Genomic DNA, 23,455 nt, shown 5'->3' with positions numbered 1-23,455 from the left:
TCTTCACAATGGACTGAAAATCCAGGCTCTGATTCTGTATTGCACTATTATGTTTTATAGTTCGGGTAACTCAAATGATAGGATTAGAGATGCAGAAGAACAATCAGAAAATGTTCTGAGCCGGGCCTCCCTTCACTGGGTGTGGTACACAAAATGTAGCATGCATTTCACATCCCAGGCATAGGCATATTCTGTAGCCTGGGGTTTTGGATCTGGAAAAGGAAAAGGGAAAATGTTGCTGTAGTGGTTACTGCACAAGTGAAACACCAAACAGAGCATATGAGGATCAAAAATGAGCAGGAAGAACACAAACTTAAACACTCTGCGTACAAAGACTAATTACATAAAATAAAAGCTGGAAAAAATAAAAGAACCAAATGAGGCAGTACAGGAAATTTCTAAAAATGTTGCTGTTGACACTAAAGAAAGACAGAATATTTTGCCTGCAGCTGCAACACAGCTGTCACATCCAAACAAATTAAAACCCTCTGAGGACCAAAAACCACAATAAACTGTAACATTATTTAAGTGAAGCAGTATTTTTTATCTGCATCCCAAGCCAAATACTCATTTAAGGTGCAAAAAGGCATCCTGGGAGAACCCAGTGGCACAAAATACCCTTCTAGGTGCAGGAAAGCTTAAGTACTGATTTTGTGGATGTTAGAATGCATCTCCTTGCTGTCTTGCCGCCACGGTAAGATTTACATGGTTTTCCAAATCCATTCCAAAAGTCCTGATGGGATATTCTGAGGCTGCTGATTTTGGTGACCTAGGCAATCAGAAGGTGCAGATGTACACTTTTAAACTGAGTGCTGCAATACTGCCTAGCAGCCTGGCTTGTCTGCTGCACGGCCCTTCAGGCAGTACTGTACAAAAAGAGCAGCTGGGCTCTGCACGCTGCTAGAGGTTTGCTCCCAGGAGCGCCCCAGCCTCCCAATCCCATCTCAGTCGCACTTGGTTACCGAGAAAGTTTTTGCATTGATTATAAGGTGCTTATCCTGATTTACAAAGCCATTAAAGAGCAGAGCCCAAGTTACCTTTCTGAGTTAGTGATTCTTTACTCTGCTGGTCACAGGCTGAGGTCAACAGACACAGGTCTCTGTGCCCGCTCAGTGGGAGCTGCGCCACTTTGGGTGGTCGCTCTTTCAGCCTTTGTGCGCGCAGCCCCCGCAGCTCCTGGCGGTACCGGCGCTGTCACCTTCCCTGGGTCAGGCTCCGCAGGCAGGACACGGTCGGGCTCAGCAGCCCCTAGCTGGATGCTAATCACTGTGATTTCTGAGGAATCATTGCTAACACTGTTTTTTCAATCATTTCCCTTCGGTGTTTTGAGATGTGTCTGCGAGACAGGCACTAAAAAGAATGTTTGCTTTTTTTCCCCTCTGCCATTCCATTTTTATTTTCTGTTTGCAAATGCAATTCCCCCCCGTGGTACAGCAGGAAAGCATGCATAATGTAACTATGTGAGCACAGCTGAACTTTTCCCTACTCTAAAGAAAACATTTCTTATGGACCGAAGCACAGAATAGCTTTACAGAGTACTTCTTTGGTTAAATACATAAAATAAACCAGCTGCTGCTGTAAAGAGACATAAAATATTTATCAGCTTAAATATGGATCATGCAATCTTATGTCAACTGTTTAACCTTAAATGCCTACTAAATCAATGCAACAGATCTGAATTCACAGGAGAAGTCATCCTTCTAAAGTCATTACTATTAATCATTGCTTTAAGTTCTGTAAATCTGTTTAATGTTGGCCATAATACATATGATTTTGTGAGCTGAAATTTCAGCTTTATTGTTAAACAATAGGTGTTTTTGCTGACAGGATAAAAAACAGAGAAAGGAAACATATTAGGGAAGAAAAAAAAAAAAAGAAAATTAAAAAAAAATTGAATATGTCTGTTCCAAAAACTGTAAAGCAGCTTTTTTTCAATGATGCAAGAAATTCCATAAAGTGTGAACTATTATACAAAGGTTATTCATTATTAAAGGTATGCCACAAAATGTCATGGCAATAGAGTGTTGTCATGGGATAAATATATCTCACTTTGAAATACTCTCCATAAATTCCACAGTCACCACAACTTCCATTTAGCTGCAGAGGGCTGGCAGGAATGTTTTGTTTTAAAATTAATCATCCACTATTCTTCCTTCCTGTCACAAGGCTAAAGCACTGCAATATGAGGGAGAAAATCTTGGAAATGTTTTTGTATTCACCCAGTGCCCAAGTCTGGAGGCAGAAAGGGATATTCACAAGCCTGATTTGCGGAACATCATAATTTTGAGAAATTCAGTGAAAGCTCTCACTTAGCTGCAGTACCCAAAAAAGTAAGCTGCTCTAACTCAAACAGAACTGACCATTAGGTATTTCAAGTGGTTAGTATTTGACCTGCAAAAATCTGTAAAAATATTATCACAAACAAGGGCCCCAGACATATTAATTCCATGTATTTTAATTTAGGGAGGATGTCAGCGCACAATCAGTCACCAGAGAAGTTAGCAAATGATTCAGCTGAGTTTAAAATTGCTTGTGTGGAGCTGACTGCACACTCCTAAAGAAAACAACAATGATGTACAACCTTATGTTGGGATCAGCTTGAAAAAGAGGGCAGAGATGGGGAGGGTCAGCAGTCATTTATTCACTATTAGTTATTGTGTGTTCTTTTAGCCCCTTGGCTTTTTGTACCCCCTGCTTCCTGAGCCTGTGTGTTCAGGATTTGTCTGATGCCTCAGCTGGCATCTTCTCTGACAAACCTGCCAGAGGATTTGTTGGCTGTTTTTGTAGGGCATGAAGCAGAGTCAGAGTCTGCCCTGTCTCTACACTCACAAGGATTAAATCACTCTCCAGCACACACTGACCCTGCCCACAGTAACCTCAAGGGGAGTACATAACTCTGAAACATCATGCAAGTCCCCTCAAGGTCAAAAAAAAACCCAAAAAGCACATCTGTGAGTATTCACAAAGATTAATTTCTCACAAGGCAGCAGGTTGTGTGCTCAGCAGTTGAACATTGCCATGAAGTTGTGCTGAGAGAGGAACATGATGACAAGTGGGGGTGAAGTGGTGTGAAAGCAAATTGGATTTATCTACATTGTTAATTGCTGCCCATAAGTAAAAATTAGCTTTTCCTTTTTTAACAGTACTAGTGCCTGGCTGAAAACTTTATGAGCAATTGCTTCTGGCTTTTTTAATGGGAGCTCCAGCAGCTCACATTTTGGAAGCTGTTACTTAATATGATGTCACTGGCTCTGCAGATGAGTAAAACACCCAAATAACTTTTCTTTTGAAATGTTCTTGCAGCAGCTGTTTCAACATATGAATCATAACTTCTCTGCCTTGACAACTGCAGCCATTTGAATAGCTTCACTGAACAAAAGCATGACACACACAAATCCAGAATGAAACACGAATGTGTCCATGAAAAACCTGTTTCCATAAACTCATGAGAGTGATAATTTTAAATTTTTTAAGGCATTTTATGAAGTTAATGCACTATGTGGATACCCAGCCATCACACCACATACAGCTACAGCAGTTGTTAGAGAAAGCTGATTTAGTAGAATCTGACCCTGTTTTAAAGGCAAGGAAATAGATCAAGGAAGCACAAAGCCGTATGGGATAAAAGCAGCAGACCCAAACTACATTTCAGAATTTCCTCCATCCTCATCTAGCACATCTCCTTTAGATCATGTTACTTTATTACTCAAGCTGAATTTTGACAAAATGAACATTTGAGAAAATAACTTGAGGGGATACTACATGCAAAGTCTCACTGCATGTAAAGTAACCACATAAACATTTTCTTGTTTCAATTAAATGACCACATTTCTGCCTCTGCCCCAAACTAGACATGCCTTATTGGAGTCCTCATTGCCCTTTGAGGCTACATTTATAAAACATGACAGCAAAATGAGACCAGATCTTTTAAAGCTTAGCTGCTCAGTTTCGATTATTTAGGTTGGAAAAGTCCTGTAAGGTCATTGGGTCCAACCATTACTGCAGCATTGCCAAGGCCACTGTTAAACCATGTCCGTAAGTGCTGCATCTACACATCTTCTAAATACCTCCAGGGATGGTGACTCCAACACCTCCCTGGGCATACTGTTCCATTGCTTGACAATCATTTCATTGAAGCCATTTTCCTAATATCCAGTCTAAAACTCCTCTGGTGCAACTCGAGGCCACTTCCTCTTGTCCTGTTACCTGTTACTTGTGAGAAGAGGCAGATGTACAGGTCACTGTGACCTCCTTTCAGGTAGTTGCAGAGAGTGAGGAGGTTATGCATTCCCTCCACTGCTTCTCATCAGACTTGCACTCCAGACCCTTCACCAGCGTTGCTGCCCTTCTCTGCACTCATTCCAGCACCTCAGTGTCCTTCTTGTTCAGTGAGGGACCCAAAACTGAACGCAGGATTTGAGGTGTGGCCTCATTGGTGCCAAGCACAGGGGGAGGATTGCTTCCCTACTCCTGCTGACCACACTGTTTCTATTACAAGCCAGGAAAACTATTAATGGTATTTAAGAAAGTGTGACAGGAGAGAGAAATTACTACCTGTCTCCTTAAGTCAGCCTCTGATGCTACAGGATGTTCAGTACTTCATGTTATTGTCAGAAAATGACTGCAAATAATCTTTAAAATGTAAACTGTGGAGAGGAAAAAAATAAAGGAAAAAAAGAGCTAAATCATGGATTGAGAGAAGAAAACCATGATAACTGTGGAGACAGACATTGAGGAAGAAAAGAAGAAGAAGAATCATCAACTGAGAGATATAAAGACCAATACTATGTTAAATACTGAGTATCAAAAGTGTGTATACGTGTACATGCATAAAATATAGAGAATTTTATGTGTGGAGATTGTTGTAAGTGAAAATAAACTGTAGCTTCTTGCTGCACAAACCTGTGGGAGCTATCTTTTTTACCACATACATTTGCAGGAGCAAAAAAAACAGCTGAATATCAAATCATAAAAAACCTGAAAAAAATCATAATCTGATTTTTATTTACATGGAAATGGAGAAATTTACATCAGGACTTTGGCCCATGATCAATCAAATAGAAAAGCTGATTTTATTGCTGTGCCCTGGATGTGACTCCCCTATAAACTCCCTCATGGTAATTTGTACAGCCAAAACCTCTCTGTCACTCACTGTGTGGCATGCTCAAGCCACAGCTTTGCTCAGCTAACTGCACATGAAGTCAGCAGAGTTATTTTATTCTTCCGTATTTTAAAGGCTGCTGTAGTCAACAGTGTGGGAACAATAGGAAAAATTCAGCCTAAGAGTGATAAGAAACTGCAATTTTAAAATTGAATTTCTGTACTCATATCTTTTTACCTGTAGCATCAGGAACAAATCTTTCAGTTTTGGAAACAGCCATGAGATACCTTTTCTTAAAGATTTTCTGTTGGGATCTACAAGTGCCTTTTTCTGCCTGAAATCTGGAAAAAAAAAGTCTCAACCAAATTTGAAAGATGGTCAAATGTCTCAAACCCAATTACGGTCACAGAAGCATTGGGTGTGTGGCTTGAGAAAAATCCCATCTTTTTGGCTCACTAATTGGAAACATGTTCTTGACATTGTGGCAGCCAGCTCATGCGATGGCCAGTCCATCAGTGTGTACCCAGCCTTCTGACGACTCCACAAATCCTAGAGGAAGAAAATAAAGCCTTATGAAAATATAAAGGGACCTTTTTGGAATTCTGCAATTTTGGCTGCCAATTTCATTCTAATAATTCAGTAGAATTTAACTAATAGAGGTCATTTATCAGAACTTAATGACTACTTTAAAATGTAAGTGATAACAATATAGTGTAGAACAAGGAATTACACATTGAAATCAAATATAACCTTCTAAACAATCCAAAGCACAAAATGCCTTTTGTCATTATGAAGGTCTGTTGAATGTGATAGTGTTGGTCCACAGGACAGCTTTTCCCAAGGAAAGTTTTGTCTTCTATTGCAGCTTCTCAATAACTGCTTAAGGACTTTCCTTCTGTCTTACCACTCACCCCGTTTTCCTAGCAGCACCCACTTCAGTTTTGGAGCCAGATTCTCAAGAGGCTTTAGACACCTAATTCCCTGAGAAGCAAAGACCCATTAGATGCCTAAATGCAGGGTGTATCTGGGTTGGGGTCTCTGCCTCTGCCTGACGGTAGCCCTTCCAAGGTCATTAAAGCTGCTGGCTGCCCCTGAGCTCCAGATGAACCATCTCCACCCGGGAGCCTGAGCGTCTTGCACGGGGATGTTACACAGGAAGCACAAGAGGCTGCATGCTCCAGAAATGAGCTGAATCTGGGCCCAAGATGATGCCCTGTCTTGGGCATGCTTTACCCCTAAGCTGAAGCCTGCTCCTGCCTCTCAGTGAAGTCTGAGAGTGCAGGATAAAAACTGAGCAAAGAGACGAATGGCATTGCAGAGGTGGAAGGTACAGAGCTTGTACTGCGGCCAGCTCTTAACAGAGCAACTGCTGCAGTTTCACAAGCCAAATAACCCCAGTGGGAAGCAAAACACCATGCCCTCAGTCTTTCCTGGGAGCTCAGTTCCAAGGAGCCCAAAGGAAGGAAAGTACAAGCAGCTGGCTAGCCCTGCTCATGCCATCAACACCAGTTTGGCTCAGCACAAACTAGTACCAAATAACTTACAGAGCAAGGTGGGGGGTGTCCCTTGCTGCTTTTCTTTCAATCAACTTGCAAAATAATTTCTCTGGGATAATCACACAGAGCAAATGAAAAACTCAATCCTGAATCCTCCTCTGCTGTGGCACATCCATGTTTCAAGGAGCACAGTCTCTTGTTTAAATGCAGAATGGAAAATGGAGGTCTTCATAAAAAGTGTAAGTCTTGGACAGCATGCTTTGCACATATCACATTTAATAATAATTGCTCATTCTAAATTACCACGCTCTGGGAAGAAAACAAAAACAAAAACACGAAAAAAAACCAAAAAAACCCAGCAAAATAAAACTGATAGGAAAGGGGTTCGTGATTTTGATGGGATGGGAGTTAGTGCACCAGAGAATAAGCAGCTTCAAAATTGGCTACAAAAGAAAGCTTATTTTGTTTGTTGAAGTTTTTAATAGGTTAAAGTCGATGTGTTTAGACACATCTTAAAATTAAGAATAGTCACAAAAAAAAGAAATAAAGGAGCTGGTGTAGGTAGTTCAGATGCATCACAAATGTGCCCAGCAAATTTCATTATTTTACAAGGAAAGAGATGCAAATACAACATACAGAAATACATAGAAACCAATTTTCCTGTAGGGTATATTCCATGTCTTCCACAGTCTTGCCCTAATTAGAAAGAGAGTGATATACTCATTACAATGAATATCAGCTGCAAAGCAAAAAGACAAATAAGAGGTTAGATTAATTTTCAATGTCTAAAGCTGGTTTGTAGTTGAGAGGGAAAGATAAAGATACTATTTTCAGATCATGAAGGAAAAGGGTGTAAAGTTATGGGAAAGTTCATTACGGGGAAAAAAATAACTAAAGAATTATTTGGTTTTTACATAAAAGTTGGAATTTTGCCTGTTGTAAAATAAGTTCTAAAATTCACATTAAATTCTGTGAGGTCAGGTTTTCATTCAATCTCTTCAGTGTACTGCATTTAATGCCCCTGCAGATATACTGTGGCGAGTTCCTCCTTAAAGCCGGGGCTACACCAATCAGAGACAAACGGACTCTGTGTTGACAATATTTTCTTTTCCTTTTTTTTTTTTCCCTTTCTCTCCTCCTTTTTTTTTTTTTTTCCTTTCTCTCCTCCTCTATGGAAGTGTAGGGACGATCAACTGGTGTAGGAAAATACTTGATTTCTGCATCTCACAGACATCGATTTGGTCGATCTACTTTGCAATCCTCCACTGAGCACAGTAAATGAACCCATTCAAGTAGGAAGAAAAAAAAAAAAAAAAGGAATTATAGAAAAAGCCGCTATTTTCTGAGGTGGTCGGAGGTGATTTGCAGCGGGGGCTGCTGAGCAGGGGCGCCGGGCAAAGGCGCGGCGAGACCCCCGACGGGATGGTCCGAGCCAGCCCCGGGGTACCCTGAGCGGTCCGAGCCAGCCCCGGGGTACCCTGAGCGGTCCGAGCCAGCCCCGGGGTACCCTGAGCGGTCCGAGCAGCCCCGGGGTACCCTGAGCGGTCCGAGCAGCCCCGGGGTACCCTGAGCGGGCTGGGCCGCCTCTCGGGCAGGAAAGCCCGCGGTCCCTCTGAGGCTCCGGTTCGCCGGGAGCAGCCCTGTCCACGCTGCAGGGTTGTCCCCCCCGGTGTCCGCGGGGGCCGGAGCCGCCGTACGGGGCGCCACGGCGGCCGCGCCCCGCTCGGTGTGCTGCGGCGGCGGCGGGGACGCGGCCGGGGTGCCGGCTCCTCGCTCTCCGAGCCCGTTTCACGCGAGCTGCAGCCACAGGGAGACGGAGGCGGATGAGCTGAAAAGCGCGCTGCGTGCAGTGCGAAAACAAGCAACGATTAAAAAAAAAAATTAATTAATCCCCTTGGAAAGGTGAAATTCATTTACATGGGCCAGGGCCTGGGGAGAGCGAAGTGTTTCTGTGGATTTATCTGGAGGGACGAGGCGGTCGGGCACACGCAGCCATCCCCTACGGGCCCACCGAGGCCAACAAGGTCTCACCCCGTGGGCCCGCAGAGACAGGCTCATTCCGGGGCGGATCCTGCCACAGGAACCCACCGCATCTGCGGGCGGAGCACACGCGTGGGCCCTGCGCATTTCTAACAGCCCAGAGAAACGCTTGCCTCGTCTCTTCCCCGTGGGTACCCTCGGGGCGGCTCTCGGTGGGACGCCCGCCGAAGCGGCCGGTACAGAGAGGTGAGCAGCAAACCCACCTCTCGGTCCAAGGATGCCTCCCCACGGGAACGGCAGGTCCAGGGTGCCGTGGGCAGACACGCGGGAGTCGGGCGGGAGAGAGTGAAATCTGAACCGGCAAACCCCGAAATGAGGCCGGGCAGCCAGAGCTGAAAAGCGTCCAAGTCTGTCTCAAGCAAACCAAGAGATGAAACATTTCAGGTTGTTACGTTCTGCCTTTGAAGCAAACCGTTTCCCGCAGATAACAATGCGTAGGTATATTTAGACAGCTCGGCTTGTCCAAGGGGAATGTGTCTTGCGCTATTTGAGAAAAAACTCTAAGAGTAAGTGCAAATATTTGACGCTGAAGAGCTCTTAAGGCTTGAAGAGTACCATTTACTTATTTCTACACATCAGTGTGGGCTTAGGATGTTAAATAGATTAAAAGGCTAAGAGAGGTCACTGAAGTAGACTCTCTTTCTCTCATCCTGACTTTTTTCCCTTGCAAAGTTTTTGCACTTTCTTTCGAGTGTCCTTGGCAAACTCCTCTTAAGAGCCACCTCGGATACTGTATAAGTTTGTGGCGCTCTGAACCCCCGGGCCCCCTACCCTGCTCTGGTCCACGCTCCCGAAGCTCCTCTCCTGCGCAGGCATTCAGCAAATATTTGCCTGTGGGGTCAAGATATTAATAAGCACTTTTCGGTCGCCTTTTATACCGGGGCGCTCGGGAGCGCGGGGCAGCGGCGGCGCTGCCGGCCGGGCCTGGGCAGGTGAGCGTGGCCGTACCTGGCAGCGGGGGGGGCCGCGGCTTCTGTCCCCCCCGGGCGTGGGCTGCCCCGGCCGTGACACGGGCAGTCGGGGCCGAAGGGGACACAGGGGCGACCGCGGGAGTAGCCGTTCCGCCGAGGACGGACTCGTCGTTTCAATTTAATCTCATTTAAAAAGACGTAACTAATAAATTTGTATGGACGGGGCTGCCGGAGACGTAAAGCAGAGTCGATAGTGGTTCAATCCCATTGAACCCTATTGAAAACCATGACAACAAGGAACAAGCTCCGATTTATCCCGGAGAGTTAAAGCACATTGTGGGAAGGCGTCAATCACCTATTATTCCAGATCTGAACAAATGCAAAATCTTGACTGGAACAAATGCTTCCAACAGGTCCGGGACATAGGGCTACATTTCCCTTTTGTTCACGGCCTAGCAGTTGGCATGTATTTGTGCTCCCCTCGCTCCGACCACCCAGGACGGCTGGGAGGCTGTGCTCGGAGCTGGGAGATAACTACTGTCACCAGGCACGCTTGATAGGTGGCTGCAGTAATCACGGCCTGGGAATCGTTTATATGGAGCCTGTCCAGTCCCGAAGAAATATGCGGGAAGGTGGCCAAATGAAGCCTTGTGCCCCGTTCATCTCGCCCACAAATCTCGCCGATATAAATCTCACCTCTCCCTTGCCGTTATTGCTCATTGACGTTTTCCCCGAGAATTGTAACTGCTCCCCGAGGCGACACCCAGACCAGGGCGGGGAGGGGCGGTCGCGGCCGGGGGCACGCGGGCAGCAGGTCTGGGGGACGAGAGAGGGGCTGGATAGATATAATCTATACACAATAGCTTATAGATGCCTATTTGGACAGGGAAGTGAGAACCGACAAAGCGGCCGGAGAGAAGAGTCTATCCGCGTGTATCTGGGTTTCCCTTTGCAGGCCCGCAGCGCATCCCCGCAGGGCTTCGCGACGTTCCCCCGTCGGGGATGAGCCGTGAGAGCCTCGGCCCGCGTTCAAAGGAAAGCCGATCTGCTGGGGAGAGCCTGGGTGTCTCCTTCTCTCCAGGCTTTGCTCCGTCCAGCCGGACTGGCCTCCCACTGCTTTCCGAGGCGTGCGCCGGTCCCAGCCGCCGAACCGGCGGGAGCGGCGGGGAAGGGCCTGCGGCGGGCGGGGGGAGCGTGTCCCGCCTCCGCCCCTGCGGTCCCACGGCTTGAGCCACGCTGCGCGGCCCGCGTGAAACATCGCCCCCATCGGTCGCTGCTACCGCTGGCCGGCAGCTGGGGACCGAGCCCTGTCACTGCGGGCTTGCATTTGAGCGGCACGCCGCGCTGCTTGTTTCTGCACCGTATTTTCTCATAAGCCCTCGGCGCCCACCGGGGCTGGGCAAAGCCCGGCCGCAGCTTCGCGAGGGGACAGGGCAGCCCCGTGAAAGGATGAAGGGAGGTGAAGCTGAGAGAAGGTGCTTGTCCCGCCGGGCGTCCCCAAACCGTGCCCAGACAGTGTCAGCACTTTCCTCCCGGGGGGCGCCGCTCCTCGGCTCCGTTTGCTGCCTCTTTCGGCAGATGAAGCGGCGGTCCGCAGGCACGGCGCGGATAAATAGAAGCGCCGTGTTTGATCTTTCTCCCCCTCCCCAGCTGGAGTCGTTTCAGTCACTCTCACACCCCGCCCGATGGGATATTCCCTGGGTTAGTACAACGCAAACTGGTGATTAAAAAAAAAAAAAAAAAATCCCCCCTACCCCCCTCCTGACTCTTCCTTATGGATCGAGTATGCCAAGCTCCCGCTATCATCTTTCCCGAGAAAAAGGTGCACCTTCCATCTACCATGCCCAGGAGACGCAAAAAACCCCATCCCAGAGATCCCATTCCTTAACGCACACACCCGCCAGCCTTCCCCGCTGAGAGCCCAGTCGAGGTGTGAAAAATGCCCCGTTGAGGGTAGGAAACCTGCCAAAAACAAGAAGAGAATTTGAGGTAGCGCTGCAAACAGCCCGGCAAATAAAACAAATAACGACTTAAATTCCATCCAGATTTAAAGAAAGAGGCAAGGCGGGGGGGGGGGGAATAAAGAAGGAGAAGTGGGGAGGGGGCTCTCGGCATGCTCTGCGGATGTCCTGGGAGGATTCACTTTGTCTGCGGATAGAAGGGACGCTGGTGGCTTCGGTGGCGGATGGAGGGGGGTGGTTGTTGGTCATCCACATGCCACCCAAGATGTTATTCACTGCTAACAATTACCATTATCTGTCCCCACTTTTGGCTAATCAGACAGAATATGTAATGATGACGCCTGTTTCCTGCTGTCTTTGGGAGGTAACGGGTTATTCTCTCATGGGGGTGGCGGGAGGGGGGGGTTACACCTACTCCCATTAGGGCTTTAGCACTTGACTAATTCAGGTACTTAGCATCCTATAGACAGGGACGGTTTGAAAGCCGGCAGTGTTTGCAGTGGGGAGGACTGTTTATATAAACAGGACACCTCTGTAAACGACACTAATATTTGGGGTTAGGTGGCGATGGAAAGGAAGGTCCTCTCGAGCCGAGAGATTCCCCAGTAACTGGACACAATCCTTTCCTCGCAGCTTTTCAGGAAGGGTGTTCGGTTTGGGGTGATATTTTTTGGGGGGTGTGTGTACAACCTATCATGGCCACATCTGGGAGGATCAGTTTTACAGTGAGGAGCATTTTGGATTTACCAGAGCAGGATGCCAATAGCATAAAGCAAGCCTCTGACCATCGCCACTCAGCGGAGAACTACACCGGCTCGCCGTATCGAGGGTGGATAGAAACAGACAGAAACCACTATCCCTGTGAGTATAAAACGGACAGGAACTCGCCACCTCCGCGCAATTATCTTTTATTTGTTTTCCCCCATTCCTTTGACGAGGATGCGAAGCAGCGAATTGACAGTGTACATAGCCTACAGGATCGAGGGAATCCAGGCTGGGAATTTTATAAAATATTATTGAATTGCAACAACGAATCAGCAGAAATGTCACGGGCACAATCTTAAAACAGAAAAGACGGTTTGGTTTTTGTTGTGTGTTATTTTGGGAGGCTTTTTGGGGGGATTTTTTGGGTAGATCAGTGCATATTCCCAGCTATGGCAGAACCCAAAATCTCAGGCTGCATCCACCTCTCTCTGTGCGTTTATCGTTTAAGCCTACTTCCCGGATTAGTTTTTTACCCGGGTTCCACGGTTGCAGGAAATCGTGTCTTTTTGTGCTGAAGGGTTTGGGGCCACCCCATTCTCCGCAGAGGAAAGCTGAGCTCCCTCGTGCATCGCCTCCCCGAGCTGCCGCGGAGCGCCCTGCGCGCCACCGCCGACATCCACGCACCTGCCACCGCGGCGGGCAGGCTCCAGCTCGCAAACCCAGCTGCGATGCATATTGGTCGCACCTCGCACACATTAATTGTGCCAGAGATATACGGTGTTTGTTGTATACCTGTGTAGACAGGGTGCGCGGGGGATATCGTCCTTTGAATGGGTGCAGGAACAACCCCGGGATAGGTTAGAAATTACGGTAATCGAGCGGAGAGTGAAAGGCAGTTATGAAAGGACTGGGGAGCCCAATATTCTGTTTCAGTACCCAGGGAACACGAGGGCCGGCAGCCCGCAATCCCCGGGCTGTGCGCGGCGAAGCGGCCATGCCCCGGCTGGGATTGCCGGCGGGGAAAAGCGGATCCCAGCCCGGACGACAGCCCGCTCCGTTCCGTGGGCTAGGTTTAATGTTTTCGTGGGGTTAGCTCACATTTCTCCTTGACTATTGGGATTAATCCGGCCCGGTAGACAGACGGAGCTCTCCCTGCGAGAGGCGTTTCAGCTCTCGGCGGCCTCCTCGATGCCTGCCGCGCTCCCCGGCCCCGGCCGCTCCCTCTCTCTAACCCACTCGCTGTCCCCAGCTTCCGACGAGAGCGGCCCGGAGATGAGCTTGCCCGACTCCACCCAAAGGTCTCTCCCCGCCCGCGGCTCGGAGGCCGAGGAGAAGAAGAAGAAGCGGCGGGTGCTCTTCTCCAAGGCGCAGACGCTGGAGTTGGAGCGGCGGTTCCGGCAGCAGCGGTACCTTTCGGCGCCGGAGCGGGAGCAGCTGGCCCGGCTGCTCAGCCTCACCCCCACACAGGTGAAGATCTGGTTCCAGAACCACCGCTACAAGATGAAGCGGGCGCGAAGCGAGGGCCCGGGCAGCCCCCAGCCGCGCCCGCCCGCCCTGCTGCGCCGGGTGGTGGTGCCGGTGCTGGTGCGGGACGGGGAGCCCTGCCGCGGCTGCCCCGCCAGCCCACCGGCTCCCACGGCGCGCCCCAAGCTGGGCTGCGCCCTGGCGGGATGCAGCGCCCAGGCCGCCCTGGCCCTGCAGGGCTACCGAGCCTGCCCGCCCGCCGCCGCCCTCGGCGTGTTCCCCGCGTACCAGCACTTAGCGCACCCCGCCGTCGTCTCCTGGGGATGGTGACAGCGGCACTCAGCCCTCTGGGGCCGGACTCATCCCACGGGCGGGGGCCGCCCGCCCCAGCCCCGGGCCGCAGCGCGGGGAAGGCGCCGCGGAAGGCGCCGGGGCACCGAGCGGCCGGGCTCGGGCGGGCCGGGCGGCAGAGCGCGGCTCCGGGGCGGCGGCAGGCCCGGACGAAGCCGGCCGGGGCCACGCTCCCCTACACCGGCCTCACCCGAGGGCGAGGATGCCGCGTGAGGCGCGAATTTTGTAAAACCTCCTCTCCTCCTCCTCCTGCTCGAGAGATTCCTTGTTAAAAATTAATGATTATCCTAGCGACATAGTGTATTTTAAAATAGCTGACTCTTCCAGTGACTAATAAAATGGTTTTTGGCAAATAAATTTTTCCCGGCGGAGAAGTGTAGTTTTGACCATCGGGACTGTTTCGTAGGATTGCCTCCTGTGCTATAAAATCTTAAATACTTGTCTCAATATCTCCAGTCGAATTTGACTTTCGAATTCTTTTATTTTATCCATATGAGCAGGTAAATGGCAAATAAATTTTGCTGCAAGCATCTCAGTGTAAACGCGGTCATAGTTCCTACGGGAGCGTGAGCCCGGAGTCTCCCGCTCTGGCGACTCCCGCTCCCGCGGCTTGGCGTTTTAAGCGGCGATGTCTTCCAGAGAGGCACTAAGGCAGGATCCAGAATTAAGCCCATCTTTCCGTTAGCCTGAAACCGTTCCAAATTTCGACTGGGGAAGGATAGCCAAGAAAATTATGTTTTGAAACTACTTGATAAACTATTGATTTTATTGCTTTGGGGTGAAAACAATGTTATGTATTATCTGCCAACCGCCAATGGGGAAAAACCCTAAAACTCCCTACAAAGCTAAATCCAGGTCCCTGAAATATGGACTAGAGCAGCTGCTTCCATCCCTCCGACGGCACCTGCGGACCACGAAAGCTGAGGGAATATTTGGGGCAAAGACCCCACGGGGACTGACGCAGACAACGTGGCCGCCGAGGAAAAGGTGTCGACGGAAAGGGACTCGCAGAAGATATTTAAGTGGGGATTTTATTCTATATTTTAAAAATTTATTTCCTGGAAGGAGATAATTTTCGACGCGGTATGCCCCTGGGATACGGTATGCTGCCTACACATCCCGGGGAGCCCACGGAGAGCGAAGCAGCATCACCACGGGAGGTGCTGCCGTCGCGGATGAGGAGGCGACCAAAAGCACACACCAGTTTCCGTGGGTGATTTCGGCCGCCTCCCCCGCCAGAACGGCCCCGCTCTCCTCCCAGCTCTACCTTACCCAGGGCTTCGCACCTTCCACCTGGGCGGATCGGTGTCGCCTCTGTCCTCCGTGCGGGAGGATCAGACCCAGCTACATCGAGGACAGGCTGGGCAGAGGGAAGGGACGCCAGTGCTCCCACCTACATCTTCTTCCCTGTTGGACAGGAGGCCGCGTGCCAAGACGGAGGCACAGAGCGGATCAGGCCTCTGGGCTGTGCGGGAAGGACCTGGGGAAACATAGCTTCTGTGTCACCTGGGTTTGGTTCTATTGTTTGGTTGGTTGGTTGGTGGGTTTTGATTTTTTGTTGTTGTTGTCTTTCCCCCTCCCCTTTCCCTTTATTTTTCCTCCTGCCATCCGAAATCTTTTTTTTTTTTTTCGTCTCAGCTGCTGGCCACCTTGTCTCCCATATGGATGGGGTTATCTTAGAAGAATCTCCCGGAGAATCGCTCCTTAAACCTCCTTTTGTCTTGGAGGTTGAAAAGAGCATTGTTGTGCATGAAAAGGACCTAGACAAAATCCGCACTGTTTCGATTCAGGACTGTTTAATCAGTCCCTAGTGACAATTTTATGGGTTTAGGCGGTACAATAGCATCTTTTAAAACCTTGTGGCCTTCATGAAAACAAAGGGCTTGAATTTTATGGGCTTACAACTCCAATTAGAACAGTGCCAATGTGTATGGGAGATTATCAAATTTGTATCATAAAACCCCTCTAATAATAAATGATTACTGGAAGCTGGGGAGGGGCGGGGGGTAGAAAGGACCCAGACTTCAAGCAATGGACTTTGTCGCATGTAGTTTTAAAAGTACAGATGCTGCCCTCCATTTTAACCCTCTGCAAGCCAGCTATGCAGCAGGTTCATCTGTGAAAACAGTGTGATAACGTCATTAGAAAAGGAAACAAAGACAACGGGACAAGACTGCTCCTCCTCAGGGCAAATCTACCCTCCGTCAGCTTGCCGTGTTTGCAGCATCTCACCTGGAAGGGTCCTTCCCTGGCTCCTCGCTCATCTGAGCTGCTGTCCTGTCCAGGAGCCCACACACGGCCATAGGAAGGCTCTGCAAAATAGGAGGGCTTCCTTAAATTACTGCTTTTATGAGTTACTGTACATCCAGGTAATGACAGGAGATGTCCCTTCCCAATCCCAGGTTGCAGTGATTTTCTCTGATCACCAGCTGCAATGTCACCTGATGTGGGTTTCTTCACAAAAAAAAAGGTGTGATTTGTAAGTGTTGCCTTTTACCAAGACCAGGGAATGAGAAAGGTGCAATTCCCGGGCACTGGGAAAGGCTGGAGGTGCTCCAGCAGGGTGAGGGAAGGCATCTCAACAGGGGTGCAGGGCAGATGGCAGAGTCATGTTCAAGCCTGGAGAAAAGCAGCCCCCTTATTTTAATGCATCCAAGTAGAAAGAAGAATGTGTTAAATAATGAGGCAATTCAATAGTCTATAGAGATTTACAGTAAAGTCTTGTGAAGAGGATAGGGTGGGACTGAAACTATTATTTTTTTCCTGACAGAAACAAATTAATCTGTCTAAATTTTAAGCACATTTAGCAAGGAAAATAGTTAACTTTACTAATGGTTCAACTGCATCTAGGAGATATTTCTTAACAAGTGCCACTGATAACAGCTTTGGGGCAAGAGAAACTTAGCACCTTTCAGTGTAGTTTCTGTTACTTTGACTTGTTTTTTGGTAAGGCACAGAATCATCTCAGTTGTTGGTTTGGAATTTTTGCCTCCTCCTCAAAGGGGTGGATGCACAGTTTCTGCCTTTTCTTTCTTTTTCTCCACCAGGTCTCATTGTTACTTTCACTCTGCAAACAAGCCTGTGAATTTCACTGAAACTAATGAATAAGCATACCATGATCAAGATCTAATGCCATCTTCAGCTAATGAAAAGCATTGCTAACATCTACAAACATATTCCTGTGTGCTTTATTCTTAGTTAGTAAATAAACTATTGACTTTGCAAAAGCCCAGCCCTGTTTCCTGGGCCCGTGTTTGTTAACTTAAAGCTAAGACATGAAAACAAGTCACCAGATTGCCTCTTTTTTTGGACAATAGTTCTGAAAGAGCATATGATCTAGCCTCTCTGTGATACTTCATGAACAAGTTGAGTGTGCCCCTGCCAATGCACATTCATCATTCGTCTATGTATATAAACACACCATGCATTTTAAAAATTACAACAGATTAAAAACATCATCTCTGAAGCAGAGCTCTGCCATGCTCCAAATTCTCTTGTCACTGACTTAGGAAAGGCTCCTTGGCAGCCTTGCAGTATGTATGCCTTGGTTAATGAACCTTCTGGAGTGTGTTGATATCTAAGTGCAGGTGAGGTCTGTCAAAACTTTTGGAATTTCATACCCTTGTGCCTCGTAGCATTTGATAGGAATTGGCCTTCCACCCCTGCTGAGAGCCCAGCTGATGCTCTAGGATCACAGTGAGCTCACTTTGTTCACAGAATCTGTTGTGTCCAACTCTATTTGTGGAAAAGCCCAGTTCTGGCTCTCCCTGTACTCAGTGACCTTCAGAAGTTGCAGTTCATTGTTTAAGATAGTGTCTTACTGGACTTGAGTCCCTGATAGATTCTGCTTCTTGGGAAATGGGAACAGCTAAAACACAAGGAGGAAGAAGGAGGAAGAGGGGTTGTTCAGAACTCTGGAATTTGCTTTCCCCAGTAACTGCTGTCTGATGAACACTTGCCTGCCCGTGAGAAGAAGTGAATTGTTTTGCTTCGTTTGTGTGAGTGACTTTTGTTTCCCCTCTTAAACTGCCTTTGTCTCAACCCATGAATTTTTCTCACTTTTTCCTTTATATTCTCTCCCCCATCCCTCAGTGGCAGAATGTGTGGTGCTCAGTTGCTGGCTGGAGTTGAGCCGTGGCACCCAGTTTAAAGTCAACTTCTGTGGGAAAGGAAGCAGTGGGTGAACAGTTACCCACAGCAGAAAAGTTGCTTAATGCTCCTCAAGCATGGAGCTCAAGTAACACTCAGGAGCAGAGGAGCTCAGATCAACAGTTACACTATTTAAATTATTTTAAAAATCACACATCTACTGGGTGTAACAAGCCTAAAGAGATCTCTGTCTGTCACTAAGCACAGATTACTGAGTTATGAGATCAGGTTGCTTTTTTTTGTATTCAGGCTCACAATTGCCTTCTAAACGATGAAGGAAATCAGCTCTCTAGACCAAGGATGATGGCAGTTTTCACCCTGTTTTCTCCAGTGCTTTTCTATTTAAAAGAGGTCATAAAGTCTTCTGGAAAAAGCAAAACAGAACACAGCTACAACTTTTTTAATATTCAAGACCAACATGGAGAAAAGTCCATTTCTGACATCCACTGGTTTCAGGCTACCTTCCTGAATAAAAAGAGACCCAAACATTTACTTCTTCACAGGCCTTTGCTGAATCTAATTCTTAAACTTCTGAGTTAGATATCCTCTTCAGAATCTCACAGAATTTGATTCCAGATGAGTAATACTTTAAAAGAGAAAAGAAACAGAGAGACACAGCAAAAAGACATAGGAAAACCAGGAACAACAGTGAAAAGAATAAATCTCCTCACCACTTTTGGTGCACAGGATGTATTTTCATGGGACTGTCCTTGATGCTTTTGAACAGTCAGGGCATCTCCCATGCACGACAGCCCTGCTCATTAATTCATAGTGAGGACAAAAATGATTTCTTGATATTCCCACAGTGTTTGACTTTGCAATATTTTTTGGTAGGAAACATCTGACTTTTTACACTGAGCATGCAGTTTTCCTCTTATGTCCTTCTTTTTCTGTTTGAGTTGGTGGGGGTTTTGGTACTAAGGTAATGGCTTTATGATACTAAACACTAATCACAATTTTACTAAGTCATAAATATAGTCACTTAAAAATATAGTAAAACATCAATCCGGAGAGAAAAAACCCTTCTGTTTTTTGTGTGCATTCATATAGAGCTCCTAATTGGACACATCTGCTTTTTGCAAAATGCAGTATCATCCATGATGATTGCTTTGCCATCACACTTCAGAAAACTCCTCTTCTGCTGCTTGCTGGGCCCATTTGGGAGGTCCTCATGATCTCTTCCATTTCTCTGTTGCTTTCAGGGAGTTTCCTGCTATCAGATATCCTTCTATGTTATTTGTATGCACAGTTAAAAGGCAAATGTGACTCTTTTTACTCAGCTTTTCCCTTTACTTCTGCCACACTGGCCTCAGGATGCTACTGTCAGGGTCTTTAGTGTTGAAGTTCTGCCTCCCTCACCACAAGTATTTCCTCTGTGCGTGATTTACCTGCCTTCTACCGGTGGCTGAAATTGTGTTAATATTCTTTCCTCCCTCATATTTTCTTTTTAAACCAGTAATTCAGCACTGTATTTTCTTCACCCATGTCTAATATAATGATCTTGGGAAAATAATTTTACCACTGTGCAACTTTCAGACTCAGTTTTCAGAGTACCAATGTGTACATGTGTGAATACTGACACATTTTTGTATTCAGATTTGGCTACTGAAAAATAAGTTTATCTATGTTTCAAAGAAACCTAGACTTCGTTATTGCTTTTGGCTTTGAGTAATGTAGTTTAAATATTCCTTTGGCAATGGAGAGTTGAGTTTTGAGTGCACTGAAATTTCAAGACACTACAGGAATACTGTTCTGGTGTTTACATTTTAAAAAGATGTTGAAGCACTCAAGAGCCATTGTGGAAGAGCTGCAGGAAAGGTGAAGGCTTGGCCATCATCCTGTGGAGTAAAGGTTGGGGTAGGTGTCCTGTCTATTCCAGCTCACAAAGAAGCTGGTGAAGCAACTGAAGTAAAAGCACTCACACAGCAAACATCATCTTGGGCATAAAAGGCTTTTCTGTTTAATGGCAATGTTTAATGAGGTCCAATAGTTGGACAAAACCTACTCTGAAATTTGTCACAACTCCTAACTAGTAGAAAAATAAGGCCTTTTTTTACCAGGATTTGGTGGCAAAATGCCTGACTCTGAAAAAATTTCATGGGATATTTGAGCAAAATGTTCTCATTTAGTCATAGATACTTGTCTTGTGCTGGGAATGCATTCCAGGGATCCCCATGGCCCAAAGTGTATTAGAGTGCTTGGTCAGAACTGACCCTTCTGACCTTTGAGTATGAACATTTATATTTGCCACTTGGTGGTACCTTCAGGTACCAGAATGCAAATTATCACCACACTTGGGCTACTTTGCTTTCAGATAATCATGAAAGAACCCATTAAATCAGTATCAAAAAGAAGGTTTTGCAGCAGATATAGCTAGAAAGCTCTTCAATGCTACAGTTGCATATGGGTGGTAAACCACCAGGCAAATGACTTGGCTAGACGAGTTGCTGAATTTGGGGTAGATGCAGCTGCAAGGGTAGTGGTGAGCCTGTGCAAGGCTCTTGTTTGCTGCATGATGTGGCCCCATAGCCCACACTGCTGATGGCAGGTGCAGGCTTTCCTGGGCTGCTTCAAAACTCTGTGCCCAGCTGCACGTAACACTCTGTGTCTCTATTTCTAGCAGCCCCCACCTACAAGTGTGCAGCTATCCTAAGGCAGTGATGACAGCAGAAGGCCAGATCCTCACCCTTTTCCCCAGCACCTTTTACCCTGTGCTATGGCAGCATGAAAACCACCCACTGTCTGAGGTGTCCTTTTGGTCACTGTCCTTTCTCCCTCTAGCACTGACTTCACAGAAAATGGGGGCTGCTAAGGACATCTTCAGACTTCCAAGGGCACCTTGTGACAGCTGGGAAAAGAGTTGAAAAATCAGGAGGCTGAGGAAATGTATGTGTGACTGTCTTGCTTTTTCTTCCCTCTTTCCTTGCTCTCTCTCTCCACCATCAGGCTATGCCTACTATGGAATCAGGCCAGTAGCTGCTCCTAACAGCCTCACTTTGCATTTTTCACTATTGTCACTGTATCAGCCAATCATGTAAAAAAAATTACATATTGACTTGGCAGGTGCTTCTGTTTTGAACATGATTAAATAACTTTTTATTGTCATCTTCAAAGCATTTTTACGGTCATTTACTGAGTGAAAGGGGCTCTGATTTTGTGAGTATCTGCCAGAATATGTTTGATCCTGTCATCATTTCTTCAGAAAATCACGCGCCTGTAGCTAGAGTGCAAGATATGGTAAGTGCATGAATTGTCCATTGCACTCTGCACTTACAACACTGCCTTCATTGTCAATGATAACAACAGCAGGGGAGAGATCCTGGGAGATAAACTACCTGCTGTTTTCTCCTTGATATTTGAGCTCTTGGATGCTGCATGAATCTCAGAGATGCAAGGAGTCACTTCTTTGTGGATGCCCTATTTTATGGGTTGTTTAATCATAGTATGCTGTTGTAATTAGAGCTGATGAGAAAGGAGGGTTTCTATTTCAGAGGAGATGCTGGGTGTTTCATTGTGCATCAGCATGGCAGAATTACAGCACTGATGGAGACTTGGGCCATGCTTTGCTGCTGCTCTTGGAGCTGCTCTGCAGGCTTCCCTTGGACACCCAATTTTGAGTTCCCATCAAGCTCCCATATACTGAACAGTATCCACACGCACCCCTCAAATTTCCCAATTCCACTGAATCAGCACTTTGCTGCAAAAAAACAGTCAGAGCACTCCCTGTCAGCATGATCTATCTATGCAACAGCCTTCATTGACCTTCATCTGGGCTTACAGTTTTTGTGCACATCAAAATAGAAGTACTTCTTTCTAGATGAGTTAGGCTAGTAATATTGTGTGCATGAAGCAAAGAGAGTTACAAGTAGCGCATCTCTGTTTAAATTTAGCAGTAACCAGCTGGCCACATTCTGTAGGAAGCAGGAAGGGAGGAATCACAGGGAGGAAGGGATCTGATGAAAAATCAAGCAGAGGCTATAAAAACATTTCTCTAAAATGGCAGCATAATGAAAAAGGGATGCCAAGCAAAGAGCTTACTGATCATCTGTGTATCACTCATAACATACTCCAGCTAGCTCAGCCTTTGGTTTGGAGGGGACATGCAGGTGCTGGGAAGGATCGCTTCCCACGCATGGTATTTTGTGCAGGATTCTTTTCCACAGACAAAACTTTTTGTACTTCATTTACACACTTTGAGAGAGGCTGTTAAAACACAAGGTGAAAAAGGCATAAAGTTGATGAAAATGAGTGTCAGCATTCCTGAGAACAACCAAAATGAGGCTGAAAGCAGAGGTTTGTCTCTCCAAAAAAAAACCCTATAGACAAAGTGGCTCCATCTTTCCCTCATTTTCATGGTCCTTAGTCTCCCAGGACTACTGCACCTGAACTATTGCTCTGCCATCTGTGTTTCTTTCAGTGCTGGCTGCACCAGAACCTCCCTTTGACTGCCATTACTTTTCCTCTCATAAAATTATTAACAGAGGAAATGAAGCTCATGTAAAATCAGTTCTCATGGAACAATTTGAAAGACAAAAGAGGCAAGGTAATAATAACAATGACCTTTGACATAGCAACAAAGCAGCTCCTCACATCAGGAGGGAAAAATAATTTGCTTTCAGGACTTCTTCCTTTTGGTTGGAAATGTAAAAGAAACAAGACTATAAGAGATATCTAAGACTCACTGGCTGTGTCTAGCTGTGCTGGGTCTGGCTGAGCTGGAGTTTATGTTTCCCACAGCAGCCCTCACAGTGCTGTGCATTGCACAGGTAGCTAGAAAGGTGTGGATAACATACCAGTGATTTGGCTACTGCTGGGCAGGGCTGGCACAGCATCAGTGATGTCTCTCAACTTTCCCCCCCACCAAGGGGCTGGGAGTGGGTGAGATCCTGGGAGGGGGCACAGCCAGGCCAGCTGATCCAAACTGACCGAAGGGATATTCCACACCATGTGACATCAGCTCAGATACAAAAGTGAAGGAAAGGAGGAAGAATGAGGAGGGTGGGGCATTTGTTATGTAGAGCGTTGGCCTTCTGGAGCAACCACTACAGGTGCTGAAGCCCTGTTTCTCAGGAAGTGGTTGAACATCATTCATTGATGGGAAATAGAGAATAAACTTTTTTTCTCTTTGAGTAAGAGCATGCAAAATTCTGCTTTAGTAAACTGCCTTATCTCAGCCTATGAGCTGTTTTCTGTCTTATTTTCTCTCCCCTGTTCAGCTGGGATGGGGAGTGGTAAAGCAGCTTAGTGGACACCTGGTGTCCAGCCAAGGTCAACCCA

General features: G+C 46.9%; 1 protein-coding gene across 1 annotated transcript; it reads left to right on the top strand.

Moving 5' to 3' along the window:
- The first annotated feature begins 12,204 nt into the window (after positions 1 to 12,204).
- NKX2-8 (NK2 homeobox 8) lies at positions 12,205 to 14,008 on the top strand. Its single transcript, XM_038139252.1, has 2 exons — positions 12,205 to 12,370; positions 13,464 to 14,008. Exons 1-2 carry the CDS (start codon positions 12,205 to 12,207, stop codon positions 14,006 to 14,008), a joined length of 711 nt encoding a protein of 236 aa, XP_037995180.1.
- The last annotated feature ends 9,447 nt before the right edge of the window (positions 14,009 to 23,455 follow it).

This window comes from Motacilla alba, chromosome 5 (genome assembly GCF_015832195.1).
Source record: "Motacilla alba alba isolate MOTALB_02 chromosome 5, Motacilla_alba_V1.0_pri, whole genome shotgun sequence".
Classification (NCBI taxonomy): domain Eukaryota; kingdom Metazoa; phylum Chordata; class Aves; order Passeriformes; family Motacillidae; genus Motacilla; species Motacilla alba.
Note: the sequence above shows the minus strand (reverse complement) of the source record. Positions and strands in the feature narration are given on the sequence as shown.